Source organism: Mesocricetus auratus, unplaced genomic scaffold (assembly GCF_017639785.1).
Source record: "Mesocricetus auratus isolate SY011 unplaced genomic scaffold, BCM_Maur_2.0 Super-Scaffold_15014, whole genome shotgun sequence".
Lineage (NCBI taxonomy): Eukaryota > Metazoa > Chordata > Mammalia > Rodentia > Cricetidae > Mesocricetus > Mesocricetus auratus.
In genome coordinates this window covers 16,087,168-16,105,510 of record NW_024429186.1, presented here as the reverse complement: position 1 = coordinate 16,105,510, position 18,343 = coordinate 16,087,168, and the positions used below count along the sequence as shown (strand labels likewise).

At 40.5% G+C, this 18,343-nt stretch overlaps 1 protein-coding gene across 15 annotated transcripts in view; it reads left to right on the top strand.

The window, feature by feature from the left end:
- Unc79 (unc-79 homolog, NALCN channel complex subunit) overlaps positions 1 to 18,343 on the top strand; it is a 234,441-nt gene that overhangs the window by 30,640 nt on the left and 185,458 nt on the right. For 10 of the 15 annotated variants that reach the window (XR_005876171.1, XM_040742597.1, XM_040742599.1 and 7 more), the window contains exons 1-3: positions 8,468 to 10,097; positions 10,800 to 10,920; positions 17,456 to 17,760. Coding sequence is in view for 14 of the 15 variants with exons in the window: in XM_040742597.1 (XP_040598531.1) it covers positions 9,995 to 10,097; positions 10,800 to 10,920; positions 17,456 to 17,760 (529 nt within the window). In the remaining variant the exon portion in view is untranslated. Of the gene's footprint in view, positions 1 to 8,457; positions 10,098 to 10,799; positions 10,921 to 15,980; positions 15,999 to 17,455; positions 17,761 to 18,343 lie in introns of those variants that run through there. The other 5 variants (XM_040742598.1, XM_013112205.3, XM_040742591.1 and 2 more) reach the window with 4 other exon arrangements.

Genomic DNA, 18,343 nt, shown 5'->3' with positions numbered 1-18,343 from the left:
CTAAATTTCCCCAAACTTCCAACATATTTTTTTTTTACAACTTAAATGGCCAAAACCTAACTGAATAATATATATGGAAGTATTTTGAAGAATGTTAACACTAAACAAATGCAATGCTTAATGATGACAATGGTGTTGGTGGCTATGAAGTTTTTTTTTTTTTTTGACAAGGAACAGGGATGTTCTCTGTTGACCTTCTTCCTTGTCTGCTGAAAATGCCAGATAAAGTTTGCCACCAGAGCTTAAATCGACTGAAGAAGTATTTGGAAGAGCTCGATGAGGTGGTGCACAGCATCTGCCGTCTTTGGACAGCTTTGGCTCTCTCTCTGCCTGTTTGTTTCCTGCGTGATTACCCTTGGGTTGTATCTTTTGTGAGGTTTTGCTTTCAGTGGGAGTGACCTCCCTCAAAGGAGGAGTGACACTCTTTAATCAAGGCTTTGCACAGAACCCTGTATCCACCAGAGCCCTCAAACAATGCTTTGTTGCTTTGTTCTCCCTGTATTTTAATTTCTGAGTCTCTTCATTATTTGTGCATTATCATCGTGTAAAAGACAGAACATTAGTCTAGGGATGGAACAGGGATGGAGAAAAGAAAACCATCTGTACTAGCCAATTAGGGTTGTAACTTCGGTTTTGTTTCTTTCTTTTTTTTTTTTTTTTTACTGTGCCAGTCATTGTGCTACATGTCAATAGCTGCAACCCCATGAGATAGAAACCAGTTGCCCTCATCTTACAGATTGGGGAATGAAGACTCAGTGAAGTTTATTGCTTTGCCCATGTTCTCACAGCTAGTACATAGGGAGCCAGGATTTGAGCAAAGCCTGGTCTCTAGATGCTTCTCTCATCACTGTGGTAAAACGTCTGACAGTGACAACTCAAGGGAGGAGAGATTTATTTTGGCTTCTGGCTTCGAAAGAACCACAGGCTATAATGGTGGGGAAGGCAGAGGAATGGTTTGGTTGCTGGCAGCCGGACTGCACAGTGAAGGCTTGTCACGGGCATGGGACCGGAGGGCCGAGGGTCCAGGGCAGGAGTCAGCGGCACGCATCATCTTCAGAGGCCTGCCTCCAGCATCACATTTCCACCAGTCAGGCCCCTAAGGGCTGCTGCAGCATGGGGACCAAGTGTTCAAACTGTGAGCCTGGAGCTGGGCTGGGCATGGCGGTACATGTCGACGGGGAAGGATTGGTGTATGTTTGCGGCCAGCCTGTGCTCCATAGTAGGTACTGGGACAACCAGGCTGCAGAGTGAAAGTTTGTTAGAAACAAAGAAAGAAACAAAAAACAAAGCAAGCAAACAAACAAAGCCTGGAGAGGGACATTCAAGCCATAGCATTTTGCCCTGGTCACCATTAGGCTCATGTATTCAGTGCATTCAGTGACAAGTTCAGAAGTCCACATTAGTCTGCACAGTCCCAAACCATTTAAAAGCCCAGACTCAAAGCAAATTCTTATCTGTGAGTCATTGTGAAAACAAACAAGTAAAAAACCCAAACACAAATGACACACTTCCAAGTGTATAATAGCCCAGAGTAAACATTGCCTTCCTGCTTCAAAAGGAAGGGACGGGAGCGTAGCTGAGAATATTGGATTAAAGCAATACTAGAGCCCAGCAGGGCAAGCAGAGCTGTAACCTTGAGGCTACACGACCAGCATGTGAGAGATGTGCAGCGCAGTGGGTGGGGTAGCCCTGCCCCTGCAGCCTCGATGTCAACAGCACCCGTGGGTGCTCTCTTGGGCTTGTGTCACTTCCTGTTATTTCAACCAGGTCATGTCCACACCCACAACTAGTGATGGAATTAGGGGCCTTGAGATGAAGGTGATACAAGGGACTCTTGTGATGGGGAGTAGGAAGAGGAGGCAGAGAAAACCTTCGTCACATCCGAGATCTAAATCTGATTCAGGAAAGGACTGTAAACTTTGAACTGCTTTCTTGTACTGAGTTGTGTGTTGCATCCACTCACTCATTCAACAAATAATTTATTCGGAACCAGGCACTTATTATATGCTGAGTGTACGAAATTAAAAGAGATGCTTCTGAAAGCCCAGCATGGAGACAGCTGTTGAGCTATTGGCAATCTCATGGAGTGGTAAGTAACAGAGAGAAGCCAGGGACTATAGACATCCAGGACTGCTGCGAAGGTGGCGTGGGCTAGGGAAGGTTAGCTGTGCATAGGAGACAAGGTTAGACCTGAAACGTGAGGCGTTTTCTGAGGCCAGGCAGAGAAGTAGGCATTGCATTTCTGAACAAAACCGTGTTTAAGTCAGACCTTCAGTTAGGGTCTCTCAGGTTCGGATGGTAGAGGCGTGACACACAGGGAAAGAGCAGAGGAGGGACCTGACTGGTGGGCAGGGAATTATTCTTCCTGGGCTTCATATGTTAACTTAATTTAATGAAGAGAAAATGAAAAACATTTGAATTCCGGAAAGATTGCTGTGGCTGTCGTATTGAGAAAGGTTCAACGTGTAATCATCCTGGTTATTATAGCAATTCATCTCACAAGAAGGTTGTGCAAAATTTAATTTAGGCTATGTTGTGAGGAAGAAGAAAACAGATCTTGAGAGATGATTTCTTGTTAAAGTCAATGAGGCTACCAAATAATCCCATTTCTATTAGTGCAAAAAGAGTGAATAAAGACAGATAGGCAGTGATAATTAAGGCGGACATCCTATTCCATAACCTATACTTGACCAAGATACCAGGCATGACTGTTGCTTAAACCACCATGGCGAGGGGTTATAGCAATCTGCTTTGAGAAATATGTCCTGCTACTTTTTACTTATGTCTATCATCTATTTTAAAAGCATTTTTGACTTATTTACTTAGTGTGTCTCTCTGTGTGTGTGCATCACAGTACATGTGTGGAGGCCAGAGAATAACTCTCTGTGGAGTTGGTTCTGTTCCTTCTTTCCACCTTGATATGGGTCCTGGGCACCAAACACAAGTCTTCAGTCTCAATGGCAAGTGTCTTTACCCCCTGAGCTATCCTGCCAGACCCATGTCTATTATTTATTAATGAAATATTAAACTGGTAAGAAGGAAGTTTAAAAGGGGACCATGCCAAATCTGTTCAAGAATTTACCCAGTACAAGAAGAAACTGATTAAAATTAAGGTGGAATGAGAACACAGACTGTCAGGTCTATAGCATTAATAACGAACATTTGCAAAATGTTTGGTAAAAACCAAACACAGTGAATCAAGAATTCCTGAGAGTCAAGGTGTTAACTGGCTTGCTTGTGATCATGCATAGCTGTAGGTGGGAACCTATAGTCCATCTAGGGCTCTTTGTAGGCCATCATGGAAACTCACACAGCCTGTTAGAGCCAGAATTGCCAGCCAGAAAGAAGAGTGAGTATTCAAATATAATAAAGAATGTACAAAATCTTCGAAATATGTATCAAGAGATTTTTTTTTAGTTTTGTTGGAACAAGGGGAGAAAACTAACCATGAAAAAGAATTCTGCATTCTTTGCATACTTTACGTAATAAATTGCATATGGAAATAATTTGTATAAACAATAGAATTTAAAAGAATTTAGAGTATACAAAGGATACAGGGTAGTTGACATTTAGAACTTTCTAATCTTTTCAGCCACTGCTATTGCCATGTATCTAGCACCATGACATATTCTGAGGGATTTGCAATTGAAAGACAACTCTGTCTTCAAGGGCCTAAAGGTGTTAGAGAAAATGGATTTGCAAACATGAAACTGATTGGAGCCATCTAGATTTGCTTACAATTACTGGCATATGCATATAACGAAGTGACTCTGTTTAGAAAGCAGATAGTGACTCTGCATGCTTAGAAAGGGAGCGATTGATAGCACCTAGGATCAATCAGAAGGCTCCAGGAATGATGGAAAGAGACTTAAGATCTGACGATGTGGTCTTAAGGTGGGTCCTGAAGGATGAAAGTAACTTGATTCAAGGAAAGGACAGACTAGTGAAGCTGACATATTTGGTTTTGTGTTTCTAGAAACTATATTGGGAATTTAGTCTAATAGTTCATCTCCTTGCTACAGTGTTATTTAGTGAGATATCACAAACAATTAGGGAAGTGTTATTTCATGCCATATCCCTGTGGTTGAATGTCCCCCAATGTGGTCTGGGGGAAAATCATGGCTTCCAGTCGGTTAAATGACCAGTTTTTACTATGTACTAGCTTTGTGTCTAAGGGCAGATCACTTACCTTTGTGGCTTAGTAATTGTAAATTCAAAATGATGCAGTACGAAAGCTTTTGCAAGATTTAAAAATGAAGACACAAATGATTGTGAGTGCTCAATGTGTTGTTATTCATGCTAGTGATGTGTACTGTCTTTTGGAAGAACAGTTTATCAAGTATCCTTCTAAAAGAGATTGTTTTTGTTTTATTTTTTTTATTCAGTGTCTCATGTAGCTCAGGGTGGCCACCAATTCCCTGCTGAGGACCGCCCTGTGTGCACAGGAGTTTTGCCTGCATGTATGTTTGTGCACCACTGTGTGCCTGGTGTCTGTAGAAGCCTGAAGAGAGTGTTGGGTCCCCTGAAACTGGAGCTACAGATGGCTGTGAGCTGCCATGTGGGGGCTGGGAATTGAATCGGGTCCTCTGGAAGAGCAGTTAGTGCTCTTAACTGCTGATCGATCTCTCCAGTCCTGATCTTGAACTCTCTATTCTGGTGTTTGCACCTCTCAAGCACTGGGATTACAAGTACATACTACCACATCTGACTTCACTAAATCATTACAAAGAATTTCATATTTGTGTAGTTCCTCATTGAAAATAAAATTTATCCTAAGGAAATAGAAAGACATGGTCAGAATTAAAGATGTATTTTGTTTTAAAACTATGTGTGTATAAAGATAGATATAGATACAGATACAGATACAGATACAGATATAGATATAGATATAGATACAGATACAGATGTAGATATATCATGGGTGTGTAGGTACCTGAGGAGGCCAGAAGAGGGCCTCAGATGCCTTGGACCTGGAATTCGAGGCAAGTTGCCTGATGTGAGTGCAGGGAATGTAATGCATATTCTTTGCAAGAGCAGTGTTGGCTCTTATTCCCTGAGCCGTCTCTCTATTTCCTTTGTTGTGTTACATAGAATAGTGGAGTCACCCCAAACCTCACAAACATCCCAAACCATCCCAAACATCACAAATAGATGACTGGTGAAATAAATTATGATTTACTAAAAAAAAAAGAAGAAATTACAGAGCAACTGAAATGATGTAGAAATCTATTTCTGATGTATGGGGAGAATGAATTCTGAAATCTATGTATATATGATGTTTAGTTATGCAGAAAAAAGGCTAATACACTAAGATGTCATATGTGATTGAACATCAGCCTTTATGTGATTTTTATATCCTTCATTGTGCTTAATTGATTTTTGATTTTTACTTATTTGATAACCTAGATAATTAAAAAATTGAAAATAGTATTGGATCTCTTTAAACATATTTAGTGATGTAGGAGCGTGTTTAAGGTTGAAGAGCAGATTTAAAACTTGTGTGTTATATGATTCTCATTTTGTTGAATCCCTTTTGTGTCTATGTCTAAATTTTTCTTTCATGTTCTGTCTCTAAAAGTAAAGTAGCCAGGAACAGAGATTGAATTAATGTATGCGTCAATGAAAACCAGTACCTTCTTTGTGAGATAAATATCTCACAACCATTTTGACTTTCCTTCATTTTCCTCTTGTTTTGGCAGTTGACTTTCTGGGTTGTATGGACACAAAGTTTAATGGCTGAAAACACCCACCTCTTAGTTCCACCCTTTGCTTGGAACTCAGCACAGGTAGTCCTGGCTAGGCCCTGGGGCTCTGCAGTAGTGAGCAAGTGACACTGATCTTGGAGCATGTCCACTTGGAAGAGACAGTGAACACTATTCGAACAGATATACAATTGCAAATTGTGTTAGCCACTGGGAGAAAAATAACCTAAAATAGTGTATTATATAGAGAAAAATGGGAGGGTGGATCAGGGAATCAGTTCGGATGGGGGTGTTGGCAAAGGCCTCTAATGAGCAAGTGGTGTGTAAAGCCACCTAGGAGGAATGAGTTGACATTAGTCACACAAAACATGGAGCGACAAGAACTCAAGGAAGAGGGTGATGACATACAAAGTTTTCATTAAAAAAGGAATAGATTTGCATAGCAAACGGAGCAAGAGCAACAACCTGTGTGACTGTAGGGTGCGAGGTCAAGCTGGGATAGTGTGGGAAAAAGTTTGGATTTTACTCCAAGGGCAGTGGGCCACAGAGGATTATGGGAGACATCTTAAAAGACCTCGCTCGTAGGCTTCTCCTAGGAGAAACAGGTGGCAAGAGAGAATCTGCATGGTGAGCTGGGAGCATTATGAACCTGTGTGGAGATGGTTAAAAAGTCACACCATCAAGGGGGAGATAGGAGGTAGATTTTGGTGGCTGTGTTTATGAGAGATAGAGGTGGGTCAGGTTAGGCACAGTTAGTATGCTGCTCATCCTTTGTGTGAACCTGGTAGATTGTACAGATGGTCCAATGTTTTATTTAGGGATGGTTATTTAGCATTGGATGTGTTTACTTTGAGGCCTATGTGAGATTCCTCAGTGAAAAAACCTGAGATGGTCTATTACTCAAATGACATAAGCACCTGCAATGGAGATGTGTATTTCAGAATGTTTGGCCTATGGGTAGGTAGTACTGGCAACCATATGGGTAGATGGGGTTGCCCAGGAAGAGGATGTTGAGAGAGTGGGAGAGACTAGGAAGAGGGGGTGGGGACACACACACACACACACACACAGAGAGAGAAAGAGAGAGAGAGAGAGAGAGAGAGAGAGAGAGGGAGAGAGAGAGAGGAAGGTAGTGACTGGAGGGAGTGGAGTAGAAAGAACAGGGGAAGGTATTGAGCTTGTTTGTTTCCTTACAACAAGGAGATTCTAGTTAATGAGTGACTTAATAGACTTCATAAAGAGAGAGACAATAATGACACCGGAGGGACAGCTGGTGGATGGCGGGATTTCATGGTGAACTTGGTGTTTGGGAGCAGGAGGAAAAAGACACAAATCGGCTTTTGTTATCTACTACAAGGGAGTATGTGCTAGACACTATACTAAGTGACTGAAAAATGACTCACTGATATGAGTCTCTCCATTTTACAGATGGGAGACTTGAGGTTTAGTGAGGGTGGGCAACTAGGTCTTGATTCAGAGCCCATGCCTTTCTTTCTCGTACTTAGAGACTTTCCTGTGTGATGGCGTATTAGTTTTCTCCAGCTGCCACAAACCATCACAGATGGAGCTGCTAAAACAACAGACATTTATTTTCTTACAGTTCTGAAGACTTCCAGTTCAAGATCAAGGTGTTGGCAGATTTAGTTTCTCCTGAGGCCTCTTTCCTTGCCTCGCAGATGGCCACTTTCTCGCTTGTCCTCACTCAGCCTTTCCTCTGTGTTCCTGCTTTCCTGGTGTCTCTTGCATGTCCTAATCTTTTCTTACAAGGACACAAGGAAGATTGGTCTAGGAGGCACGTGGCTATAATGGCTTCATTTGAACTTGGTCACCTCTTTTAAAGGCCTTATCTCTTGGTACATTCACTTTTTGAGGTTGGGGTTCAATTATGAATTTTGGAGAACCCACTTTATGACCGATTACTTCTCAGGGTATAAAGCTAAGAGAGGTCACATAGAATGCTCTGAAGGTGTAACTAGAATAGAAGGGAGTGGGAGATTGCTAGAATATGTAGTCCTAAGACCAATTGTATTTGGAGAGGATCACATGCATCCAGTCTGCAGCAACAGTTTGGTACATGTGTAGAGTAAAGCTTCTGTGCTTTGGTGATGTGCTGGGCCATGGGCCACCAAAGCATCATCTCCTGTGTACAAGGTTGAAATGTAAATGAGCTTCACTTATGCTCAAGTAGGAAATACAAGTTCTTATTTGTTGGAGTTCCTTCTGATTATTTTCTTTCCTCCATGTCCTTTTCTTCATTTTCTTTTAAATGTGTGTGGTTGTTTTGCCTAGATGTATGTCAGTGTGCCATGTGCACGCCTAATGCTTATAGAGGCCAGAAGAGGGCATCAGACCCCCTGGAGCGGAGGTTACAATGGTTGTGAGCTGCCGTGAGTGTGCTGAGAATCAGAACTGTGTCCTCTGAAAGAGCAGCCCGGACTCTTAATTGCTGAGTCATCTCTCCAATCCCATGATTATTTTCAAGTAGTTGAAATGAAGAAAATAAAATCTGTGAGGGCTTAAATTTGTTGGTTTCCCAATATAAAAAGTAGTTTGAGCGTTTTTCAACCTGTTCTGTAAACCAGTTTTTCATGATTGTGCACACAATCTTCTCTACCTTTTCCTTTCTTCTTGTCTTCCACCTCCAGGCACTGGTGACATTCTGAGTACTTACTAGGTGTCTGGGATCTAAGACTAAAGAATCCATAAGTACACACACACACACACACACACACACACACACACACACACACACACACGCACGCACGCACGCACGCACGCACGCACGCACGCGCACACACACTAAAGCTGTTAGTAACTGTTAACTCACCGTTCACTTAAGTCTTAAGACCATGTCGGGTACCCACTTAGTACTAGGCAGTGTCTTTATGACTGGGATGGAAACCTAAGTAAGATGCCTCTCAACAAATTCTTAATTTGATATAGGAAAGTAAACAGGTAAGTGAACAGTGGTAACACTGAATATGTATCATACAAAGATCTCCAACAAGGAAGGGGCTGTAGTGTTGTTTGCTTTCCCATGCAAGTTTGGAAACTCGTTGAAGAGAGCTGTTACTGCATTTTAATGACAGTTACTATAAAAAGACACCCATTCATCTTACAAACATGTTTGAATGCTTGTAATCATTGTGTAATGATGGTTTTAAAGCTCTTGAGTTCTGAGCAAGCCACTGAGTTGGGGGATCTTTGACTTTTCTCCTCATTTCAACTTGTTGTCCAAATCCTGTACTACCATCAACTTCTTTTTTAAGGTAGTAGAATGATGATTGATAATCCTGAAATTCTACACAGAGACCTGCTGAGTGTTAAAAGTTGAGAAAAGTCACAATAATAAAACATCATTGTGATCATGGTGAGAGAAAGTGTAAGCCGGCTTGGCATATATCTCAGATATTTGGAACCTAAAAGTATACATTAACATGAGTGTTTCTTGTAATGTCATTACAAAAATTATGATGAATGACAGGTCAAAGACATTCGGAATGAAACGGATTCTGTTGATTATATAATTGATATATTTTCAGGTATTACCTATTTATAGTTTATCTCAGAAGAAAATGTTTATAACCAAATACCATGGGTTAAATGAAACAATAGATATTAAAGTTGTTGCTGTCTTTGGAAATGATGTGTTGTACAAACCCAAGGCGATCTAATATAATGTAAACTTATCTCTCTTGGAGAATGCCCAAGTAGAGAGGAGAAAAGGCAAGTCCAATAAATGGGACATGTATATTTTAGATAGTGATTAGCCCAACAACTGCTGACAGTTGCCTTGATGTTGTATAATGAGCATTTTCTGTGTGCATGCTGGCTCAATCTCAGAACTGTATTCTCGAGTGTGTCATAGTGGAAAGAGCACTGGATCACGAGTCAGGAGAACTAATGGCTAGCCCAGCTCTACCACTACCCTCCCGTGTGCCTCATTTTCCCTTCTTTAAAATGAAGTGGTTATGGGGAAAGGGCTCTAAGAATCTCCGTGTTCTGCTACTTTTTTATTCTGTGGTTCTTCGTCCCACACCTGTCAAAAGCATTTTGACTTTCTTTAAGTTGCTTAAGTCAGCGTTTCAGTTAGATCCATCCAGGAGCTTATTCCCACTGGCTGTTGGGAACAGCAAAGCCTTGCTTCTCCGGGACTTCATATGTCTTCTGCTAACTGCTGACAGTGAGCCATGCCACCTAAGAGGCTCCTTGGGTAGCCTTAAAGATTGAAAGGACAAACGGACAGTGTTGAGAACTCTGTGGAAGAGGAGACCAGAGAGACGTTGATCATCATGGCTCCTTGGGATTTGCAAAGAGGAATGACTAGAGCTGGGCCATTCACTACAGCCAGGTCAAAGGTCAGGTCAGGAATGTGGACAATGCTGGTGACTCCAGGTAGGTGTAGGAGGGTAACTACACATGTTTAGTCCCTCCTGTCTTGAGACTGGGAAGCCAATCTCAGAAAGCTTTTAGGATGGTTCCTAATTTATTCAATTCACTGGAAGAAAAATGTGACCTTATTGTTTGTGTTTTTATTGCCACACAATCATTGTATTCTTACTTGATAGTCGCCAAGTAAATATACTCTTAGCATATTCATATAGTTAAGTATTCATTAAACACACTTTCATGATCACTTACTGATTTAAAGAAGACCCGATTTTAATTGATGCCATTATATAATGGACACACTTTTTTTTTCAGGGAATTTTAGAGTTTTGAGTTTTTTCCTTGGCATTAATTATAATTCTCTAGTAACAGAGACTTATATTTATTATTATTTTGATAACAGGAAGCTAATCTGGAGATAACTAGAAAGTGATTAGAATAGTATTTTCCTTGGTGATTGAAAAAGGAATAGACAGTTAGTGTAGGAATATCAATCCAGATAAGTAAAAATAATTTTAATTGTTGAATGCAGTTATAAGAAATTAAGTGTTTGTATTAGTGTTTCTATCATGGAATTCCAGTAAAAACTTACATGTGTTTTTTAAAAATATGGATTGAATTCTCATATGTAATTATTCCCTGTGTGTTTGATACATATTACAAGAAGGTTCTTTTCTTTCTTCTTTTTTTCTTTTTGCTTTTATCTAGTTGCTTCCAAGATCCGGTACTTGCAGGAATACCATAACCGAGTTCTCCACAACATTTACCCCGTACCATCAGGAACAGATATCGCAAACACCCTGAAGTACTTTTCCCAAACCTTGTTAAGGTAAGCCTTACATAACCTTGACTTCGAGAGAACTATTTGGTAGTACCGCTGAATTTATTGGGACCTAATTTCACACTGAACTGAAAGTCTTGAAAGGCCTTAGTTTTCTAGTGTTCTGTCAGAAGAGTCTGGACTCTAGCCCTCTGGGTATGTCTAGCAAATCAGACCCCAGCTTCCTTGGAAACATGGGCGGAGTGGTTGTGGCCTGCTTCATAAGTTGAGTGATCTTTTGGGAAATCTACAAATGATAAAAAAAAAGTTGTGTGTTTGACACAGTAGCTCAAGTTTGAGAGAGTGAGATTTGAGTCTTTAAAAATTGAGAGCAAGGAGCACTTAGATTCTAAAAGAAATTGAGAGTTATATGGTGGGTTAGGCTTGCTGCTATTGTGTCCTGGTTCTCAGATCAGTGCAGTAATAGCAGTTGCTTCCAGCCTATGTGTCACAACTGATATTTAGTCCCGTGGGGACAAGGGATCAGCAGCGCAGGAGCTCCTTGTACTGTGTTTTTACAGGAGTGAGACCTGAGGGACATTCCCCTTTACACTTGCCACTAATGCTAACAAGCAAAGAGGAGCCCTTTATAGCAGTTTAGCTGTCTTTGACAAATAGAGTTGAAGAATTCAGAATATTTCACTGATGACTATGCCCGAGCACTTGGTCTCCCCACTGCCACAACCCCTCTTTGAATCTGTCTTGGGACTCACTGCCATTTCTGTTATTTAGACAACAGCAAGAGTTCTGTAGGTCAGGTATGGGGAGGACATACTTTGGAGTTTGCAGTGCTCTGACACGTGTTGTGTGCAGACAGGCTGACCACAGACAGAGAGGGACATCCTGCACACAACCAGTCTCTGGTCTTCTGCATTGCTGTCTACCATTCCTCCCCTTTGGCTATTGCTTCATCTTCAGAATCCTTAGTATCCCTGTCCTAGTGTGGAGGGATTCTATTTATCATCCGGCCAGCAATGTCTGTCAGGTTCCCATACTTGGTTTAGCATCCTGGAGCAGGCTATTTCTTCTTTTCAAAGGGCATAGACTAGTTAACTCGGTTTTCTTGTTAGTAATCGGATGAATATGTGAACTGAGGCATCCTATTCCATTCTTTTAAATTTTCCTTTTGCCTTTGAGGCTGGGGAGTCCTAAGGGAAACTCTTTCCTATGTTGGAACCCAAAGTGAGTGTAGGAAACATTGTAGATCCATTTGTGAAGAAATGATGACAACTTTGTTGGCTTCAAAGTATGCCACTTAGGGATTTGCAATTGTGCCAATAAGTTAAGAAATTTAGGATACTGTTTTGAGTTATGTCTGCAGGGTACGAAGGTTCTGTTTTTATCATTATGATGAAGCCAGGGATAACATCTTCATTGTGAAACTGGTATTCCAGTAGTCTATTCTAGTGGCTGTGGGAAAAGATTGTGAATCCGAGGATAGTCCATTTTAAGGGGTGTCAATATCAACAACTGTTAGTGGTGACAGTGGCAATAGCTATCATCACCATAGCAACATTGTATTATGATAGCTATATTTCTTCACATCAAATTCTGCTCTAAGCTCTTGAAGTGTGACCTTTCCTTTAACCCCTTGTACCTAGATAAGGGAACTACTGTACACACTTCACAGATAATGAAACCAAGTTGCAAGTGTGGTTCAATAAGTTGCTCAGTGTTATATATCTAGTAATTTTGGAGTCATTAGGTCATTGGTGATCTTAATCCACAGCACACACTGTGACACCTGTGCCATGCTGCTGCTCTCTAGTTATTGTCACACAGCAGGGACACTTCTTAATAAAAACTTGACTTTACCTTTGGGAACGCTAGCATCTGATAGAAACCCATAGAGTGGTTTTGGCTGTCTGTGAAATCAAGGGAAGAAAGGGAGTGTTTAGTATTAGAAATTCGGCATCTCTTCAGAACTTTTGTTAAGCAGAGCTGCTGAACTGAAGTGATGGGGATTGGACAGCAGTTCCCAGCTGTCTCAGTTCCACCTTGCGCTCAGAAGGTAGCTGCAGGCAGTAGACCAGAGCAGGGTTGTCAGACCCTGTGCATATCTACATAGTGCTCACTTGCTCAAGACATAGAGGTGTGGAAAGAACATTGAGGAATGTAATGTATCATGGATCATGGATCAGACTTGAATAAGAATATTTACAGGTAAAATATTTGGTCTGAACCCTATGAATTTTCCTTATCGTCCCTGTGTCTACTGAAGCTTCTTTTTCATTCGAAAAACTGGAAATGCAAAGCTGTTAACTTTTGTTGTATATATTGAACCGTGTTAGAAGTCCTTCGGCTATTGTCAGCTCCATCCATTCCAGTTATATTTACATTCCTTCCTTGTAAAAAAGGTAGTAGAAAGTTTAAGCCACATTGAGATGAACTAAATCATTGGCTCTTTGATCATTACTAGTAAACATCTTTGCCACAAACAAGGTGGTTCCCTTTGCATTTATACATGTTTTAAATCCAGAATTACTTGCTGCTTCCAGAACTCAGGTTCTTGCAAAGAAACAGGAAGAAAAATCTGGGTACTGGGGCTCATGTCTGATGTCTCCAAACTAGAGAATTGGAGGCAGGAGGACTGAGACACTGGGCAGGACTATGTGGCACTGTTTTGCAAAATTCAAGTGTCTCTGTTTGAGTTAGGATTACATCGTTTGAATGCTAGTGTCTATGAATTCATGCAACCTCACTGAATTCAGGAAAGCTTTGTATGGCAAGGCCGAGGCTAGCCTAGATGTTTAATGTCAGTCAGTTTAGTCCACAGGAAGAAAGAGACTGCATGTTACCACAGCGACTATAACACCAACCACAGCATCTTCATAAGATAATTAGTCTGACAAGGTTCTCTTGATTCTGGATGGAGAAGTCCTCTGTCATATTCAGTGTACTGGATATGTGCCCCAAGTAGCCTTTGTCCTCTAATGCGGCATCTATAAAGGCTTGTCGAGTTGTCTTCTGTCAAATTTCAGCCAGTACAGGAGCTCTCAGGAGCCTTTCCTGCCTCAAGCAGTGACTGGAGGTCCTGGGTGGCATTATATATGCATGCTAAGCTGTGCCCATTTTAATTTAGCAGGGTCCCAAGTCCAGCAGTGGACACATTTTAACAGGACTTTCCTGTAGAGGTTGTTTTGCTCCTTTGCCTCCTAGCACTAGGGGCAGCAATGCAGATTGTCAAGTTTAACCCCTCAGTGCTCAGAGGTGTTTGTTACTTCGTGCTAGAAGCAATTCGTGGTCACATTTCCATCATCTAAGGTCTTTAAGGATCTTGCCTTCTACCTGGTGGCCAGACGTCAATTGGATCCTAGTTTCCTCAGACTCTCTGTTGGAAATCTTCCTCTGTGTCTCTCTGTCAGTGTTCTCAGAGCTGCTAGAATGTAAATCTTTACATTTGCTACCAACTCGTTAGAGAATGTAAATCTGTTTTAGATAGAGATTCTAGTCTTAGTCCAATATTCTTAATAGAGTAGGAATTTCTAAGGACACACACACATACACACACAGACACATATGGATACATACAGACACACACACAGAGACATACACATATGCAGAAACACACACAGAGACATACACACACATATACATATATACACAGATACACACATATATACAGACATACACACATACACAGATATGCACACATATATACACACACAGAGACATGCATGCATGCACACACACACACACACACACACACACACACACACACACACACACAATCTGAAGTCCACAGGCTAGTTTTGAAGCATAGCATAGCATAGTCAATTTGTTTAGTGCATAGATGCAGTGCAAATGTCAAAATTCTTAATTGTGTAGAAAGTTGATTTGATGGATTAATTTTCTGCACAAAAAAGACCTTGGGACATTCAAGCCCCTTGCCCACTGTCACAGGGGTCTTCTCTCTTTTTGACAGTGCAAGTCAGTGCTCACAAGGAGGGTCTTAAGAGGGAAAGGGAAGGTGAAAAGATGGCCACAATGTCTGACTCTTCTGACAGAGCATCCTTAATATTCCTTTTGATTGAATCTGTATATAGACCTTTGGGAAAGAATTTCAGATGAATGTGGAAATAGTTGTTCATTCCCAAGTTAAATAGTTTGGTTGGGGAAATAAGTAATTTTTTCTCTGAATAAACTTCACAAACATCATAAAATCACAATGCATTCTACATTGATTCATGAGCCCTTCTTAAGTTTCCACAAGTGAACACATTTCCTTACATTGAGACATGAATGGCAATCTAAAACTGGTTTCATGGATAACTCATTTTCGCCATTTCCCCCCTTGACTTCACCTACTGGTTAAATCTAAAGGCAGTGAAAGTTTGATGGCTTCAGTGCTGACACTCATCCCTCCATGAACGAAGGACACTGTGATTGCTGTCATTTGGGAACCGCACATGTACAGAAGGGAAAATGTCATAGAAGTAGCTTCCAAGGTTGATTCACAAGTACTGTTACACTCCATCCAGTCTTGGAACAACAGCAACGTGCAGTCAATAATGTGCTATATTTCCCCCACCAAGGAGGTGGTTGGTCAGACTCAAAGGGTATTTAAATATCATGTATTTATGATATTCAGCTATTTTCTTATTGACTAAGGGACAGAGTTCTTGAGAAAAGCTGGCAGCTAGTGAACTTATGCTGAAATTTGGGATAATATCTCAACATGTCAATTTTGTGGTTCTAAAGGGATTCCAGAGGCTTAGATACTATAGGATTAAAACAAATTTTTGATGACTGGACTATCATTAATACAACCTGTAGAGATGGTAATCTGAGGAGTATTTTAGTTTTGTGGGAAACTATAAAGCCTGATGCAAAAAAAGGTATGTTCTCTATAATAGATGTAGGCAGATGGTAAGAGGTGGAATGCCACTATCCCATTGTACAGTCTGTTACAAAGCCCAATATAGCACACACTAAAAAGAATAAACTAAATCCCTTTTAACAAAAACAAATACAGCAACTCCTAAGTTCTTTATTGCTAAGAAGTATTACATAACCATTCTGAAATTATCTTTATTATCAATTGTTTTTCCCTGGACATTGGGTAACAGAAGACAGAGGAAATCGAGGTAAATTAGGCACATAGAAATAAAAAGCATGTAGCCATTTTTTTTACATTGTAACATATTTCTGCGCTAAGAGTAAATAAAAAATGTCAATGTCAACTTGACATAACAAGCATGCTGACACTAACCAGTTCCTCACATCACTGTGATATTGTAGATGTCACACTGTTAGCTGAGAATTTAGTGATGTTGGATGCACATAGAGTAAGTATATGAAATGAAGCATTTAGACACTGTTTTCTATTCTGACTAACAAGTAAGTGTACTATAGAAAAGCACTCTAGTGCTATAGATGTTATAGTACATAATGGTTGCCTACTGATAAATAGCATAATCTAATTTTAAAAACCTAAACATTTGGCTAAGAAGTAATTTCTTTGACTTTTATAACTTTTACTACAAGTTTTATAGATTTAAGTGGAGACTAAAAGTAAAACTATTTTTACAGACTTACATTTATTCCCATTAAACTTTTTTAACTTTCTAAATTATCTTTTCTCTAGTTTTTAGTGAGTTTTGTTGAATACTAAAGTAAGTAACAGCAGTATCATATGAGATCTTGTTGTATGGTACACAGCTTTCTGGTAGATGATGCTTGCTTAGATTTTAAACTTTTCAAGGTAACTATTTAATAAACCACTGTTTGTATCCATAAAATAAAACATTCCTCCCAAACATGCCAAGTTAAAACATGCACACACAGACACACACATGCACATGTACACATTCCCATTCTCATAGTTCACCGGTACACGCTATGGGCCATTTACTATATATTATTTTATAGCTTTTCCAATGTAGTTTAGTTAACACTTTAGAAATATGTATTATTTCTAAGTTCATATGCCTGTTTAAACTTCATTATCTCAAATGATACTGACAGAATGTCATGAAACAGTATCATAATATACATATAGACATTATTTTGATGCAATAAACATGTGATTTTTAAGACTTTCTTAATAAACGCACATGTTTATTCTTTGCTAAAACATGTTTCTGCAAGTGCCATACCTATATTTTGCAAGTTTCTATTTACATGATGAGACAGTATTGCTGACTATGTTGCTTTGAAAACCCCTTGTAATTAGGAATGAGATCCCTCACAGATGAAGCCAAGCCAGTGTTCCTCCCTCTAGGAAACCTCTCCTTCACCAAATTGACAAACTGTAAAACATGGGTTTGGCACTGAAACATGCATTTTTATATTTTTGCTCCTTATAAACCAGATAACACATGAGATGCAATGCAACTTCCACAAAAGTCCACCTGTGTTGTTGGTATCCCTACGCACATGGCTGTGCGGCCAGCACTAGACCTGTCGACTGTGCTGAGGTGGTGATTGCATCTTATGTGGGATGTATCTGGTGTTTTATTATTTGTTTTAGAGTGTCATTTCAATGTAATGTGCTGTTCTTTGTGTCTTTGTTGTCTCTTTTTTTTCTTTGTCCCCCCAACAGCATTTTGTCCCGCACAGGGAAGAAGGAAAACCAAGATGCCTCCAATTTGACAGTGCCCATGACCATGTGTCTTTTTCCTGTGCCATTCCCACTCACCCCATCTCTAAGACCGCAGGTCAGTTCCATCAACCCTACTGTTACTCGCTCCCTCCTTTACAGCGTCCTGCGAGATGCTCCTTCAGAACGCGGCCCGCAAAGTCGTGATGCTCAGTTGTCAGACTACCCTTCTTTGGACTACCAAGGCCTCTACGTGACTTTGGTGACTCTTCTGGATCTAGTTCCTTTACTACAGCATGGCCAACACGGTGAGCATTTTTATTGAAGTCTTTGGAAATGTCCATGTGTGCTTATGAATATTTATGATGCTGGGCAGCAGGCTTGGAGAATATTGTTACTGTCGTAAATCTCTTGAAGGGTTTGTGTATTCGAAGCCTTTCTGACAATGAAACTTAATAATGGTGTTTCCCATCCAGTCATTTCACACTGTCTTGATGCCCAGGGCTGTTGTTCAAGGGCTTGGAAACAGGAGACAATGGACAAGAGACAGGGGGCTATAGCAGGCAGCTCCCTTCCCTGGTCAGTGTATTGTGGAAACTCTTGTTAAAGCCATAGTTGAGAAGCTGAGTTTAAATTAAAATCTTGCCCCAGAAAATGTAAGAGGTTGTGCTTGAAGAGCAGACTCTAATCCTTGACTGTTCTGGGAGTTTCAGGGGCAAATCAAAGTTTCTCTCTGGGACTCATTTTTCCTGGTAAAATAAGTGCCTAAGACCTCTTCCAGATTTATCTAACAACCAGCAATTACTGCAAAACGCTAGGGCAAGAGTTAGAGCCCATGGCATGCCAGTGGTGTTTAGAGTAGAAGTGGACAAGCAAGCTTCCTCCCTCTGC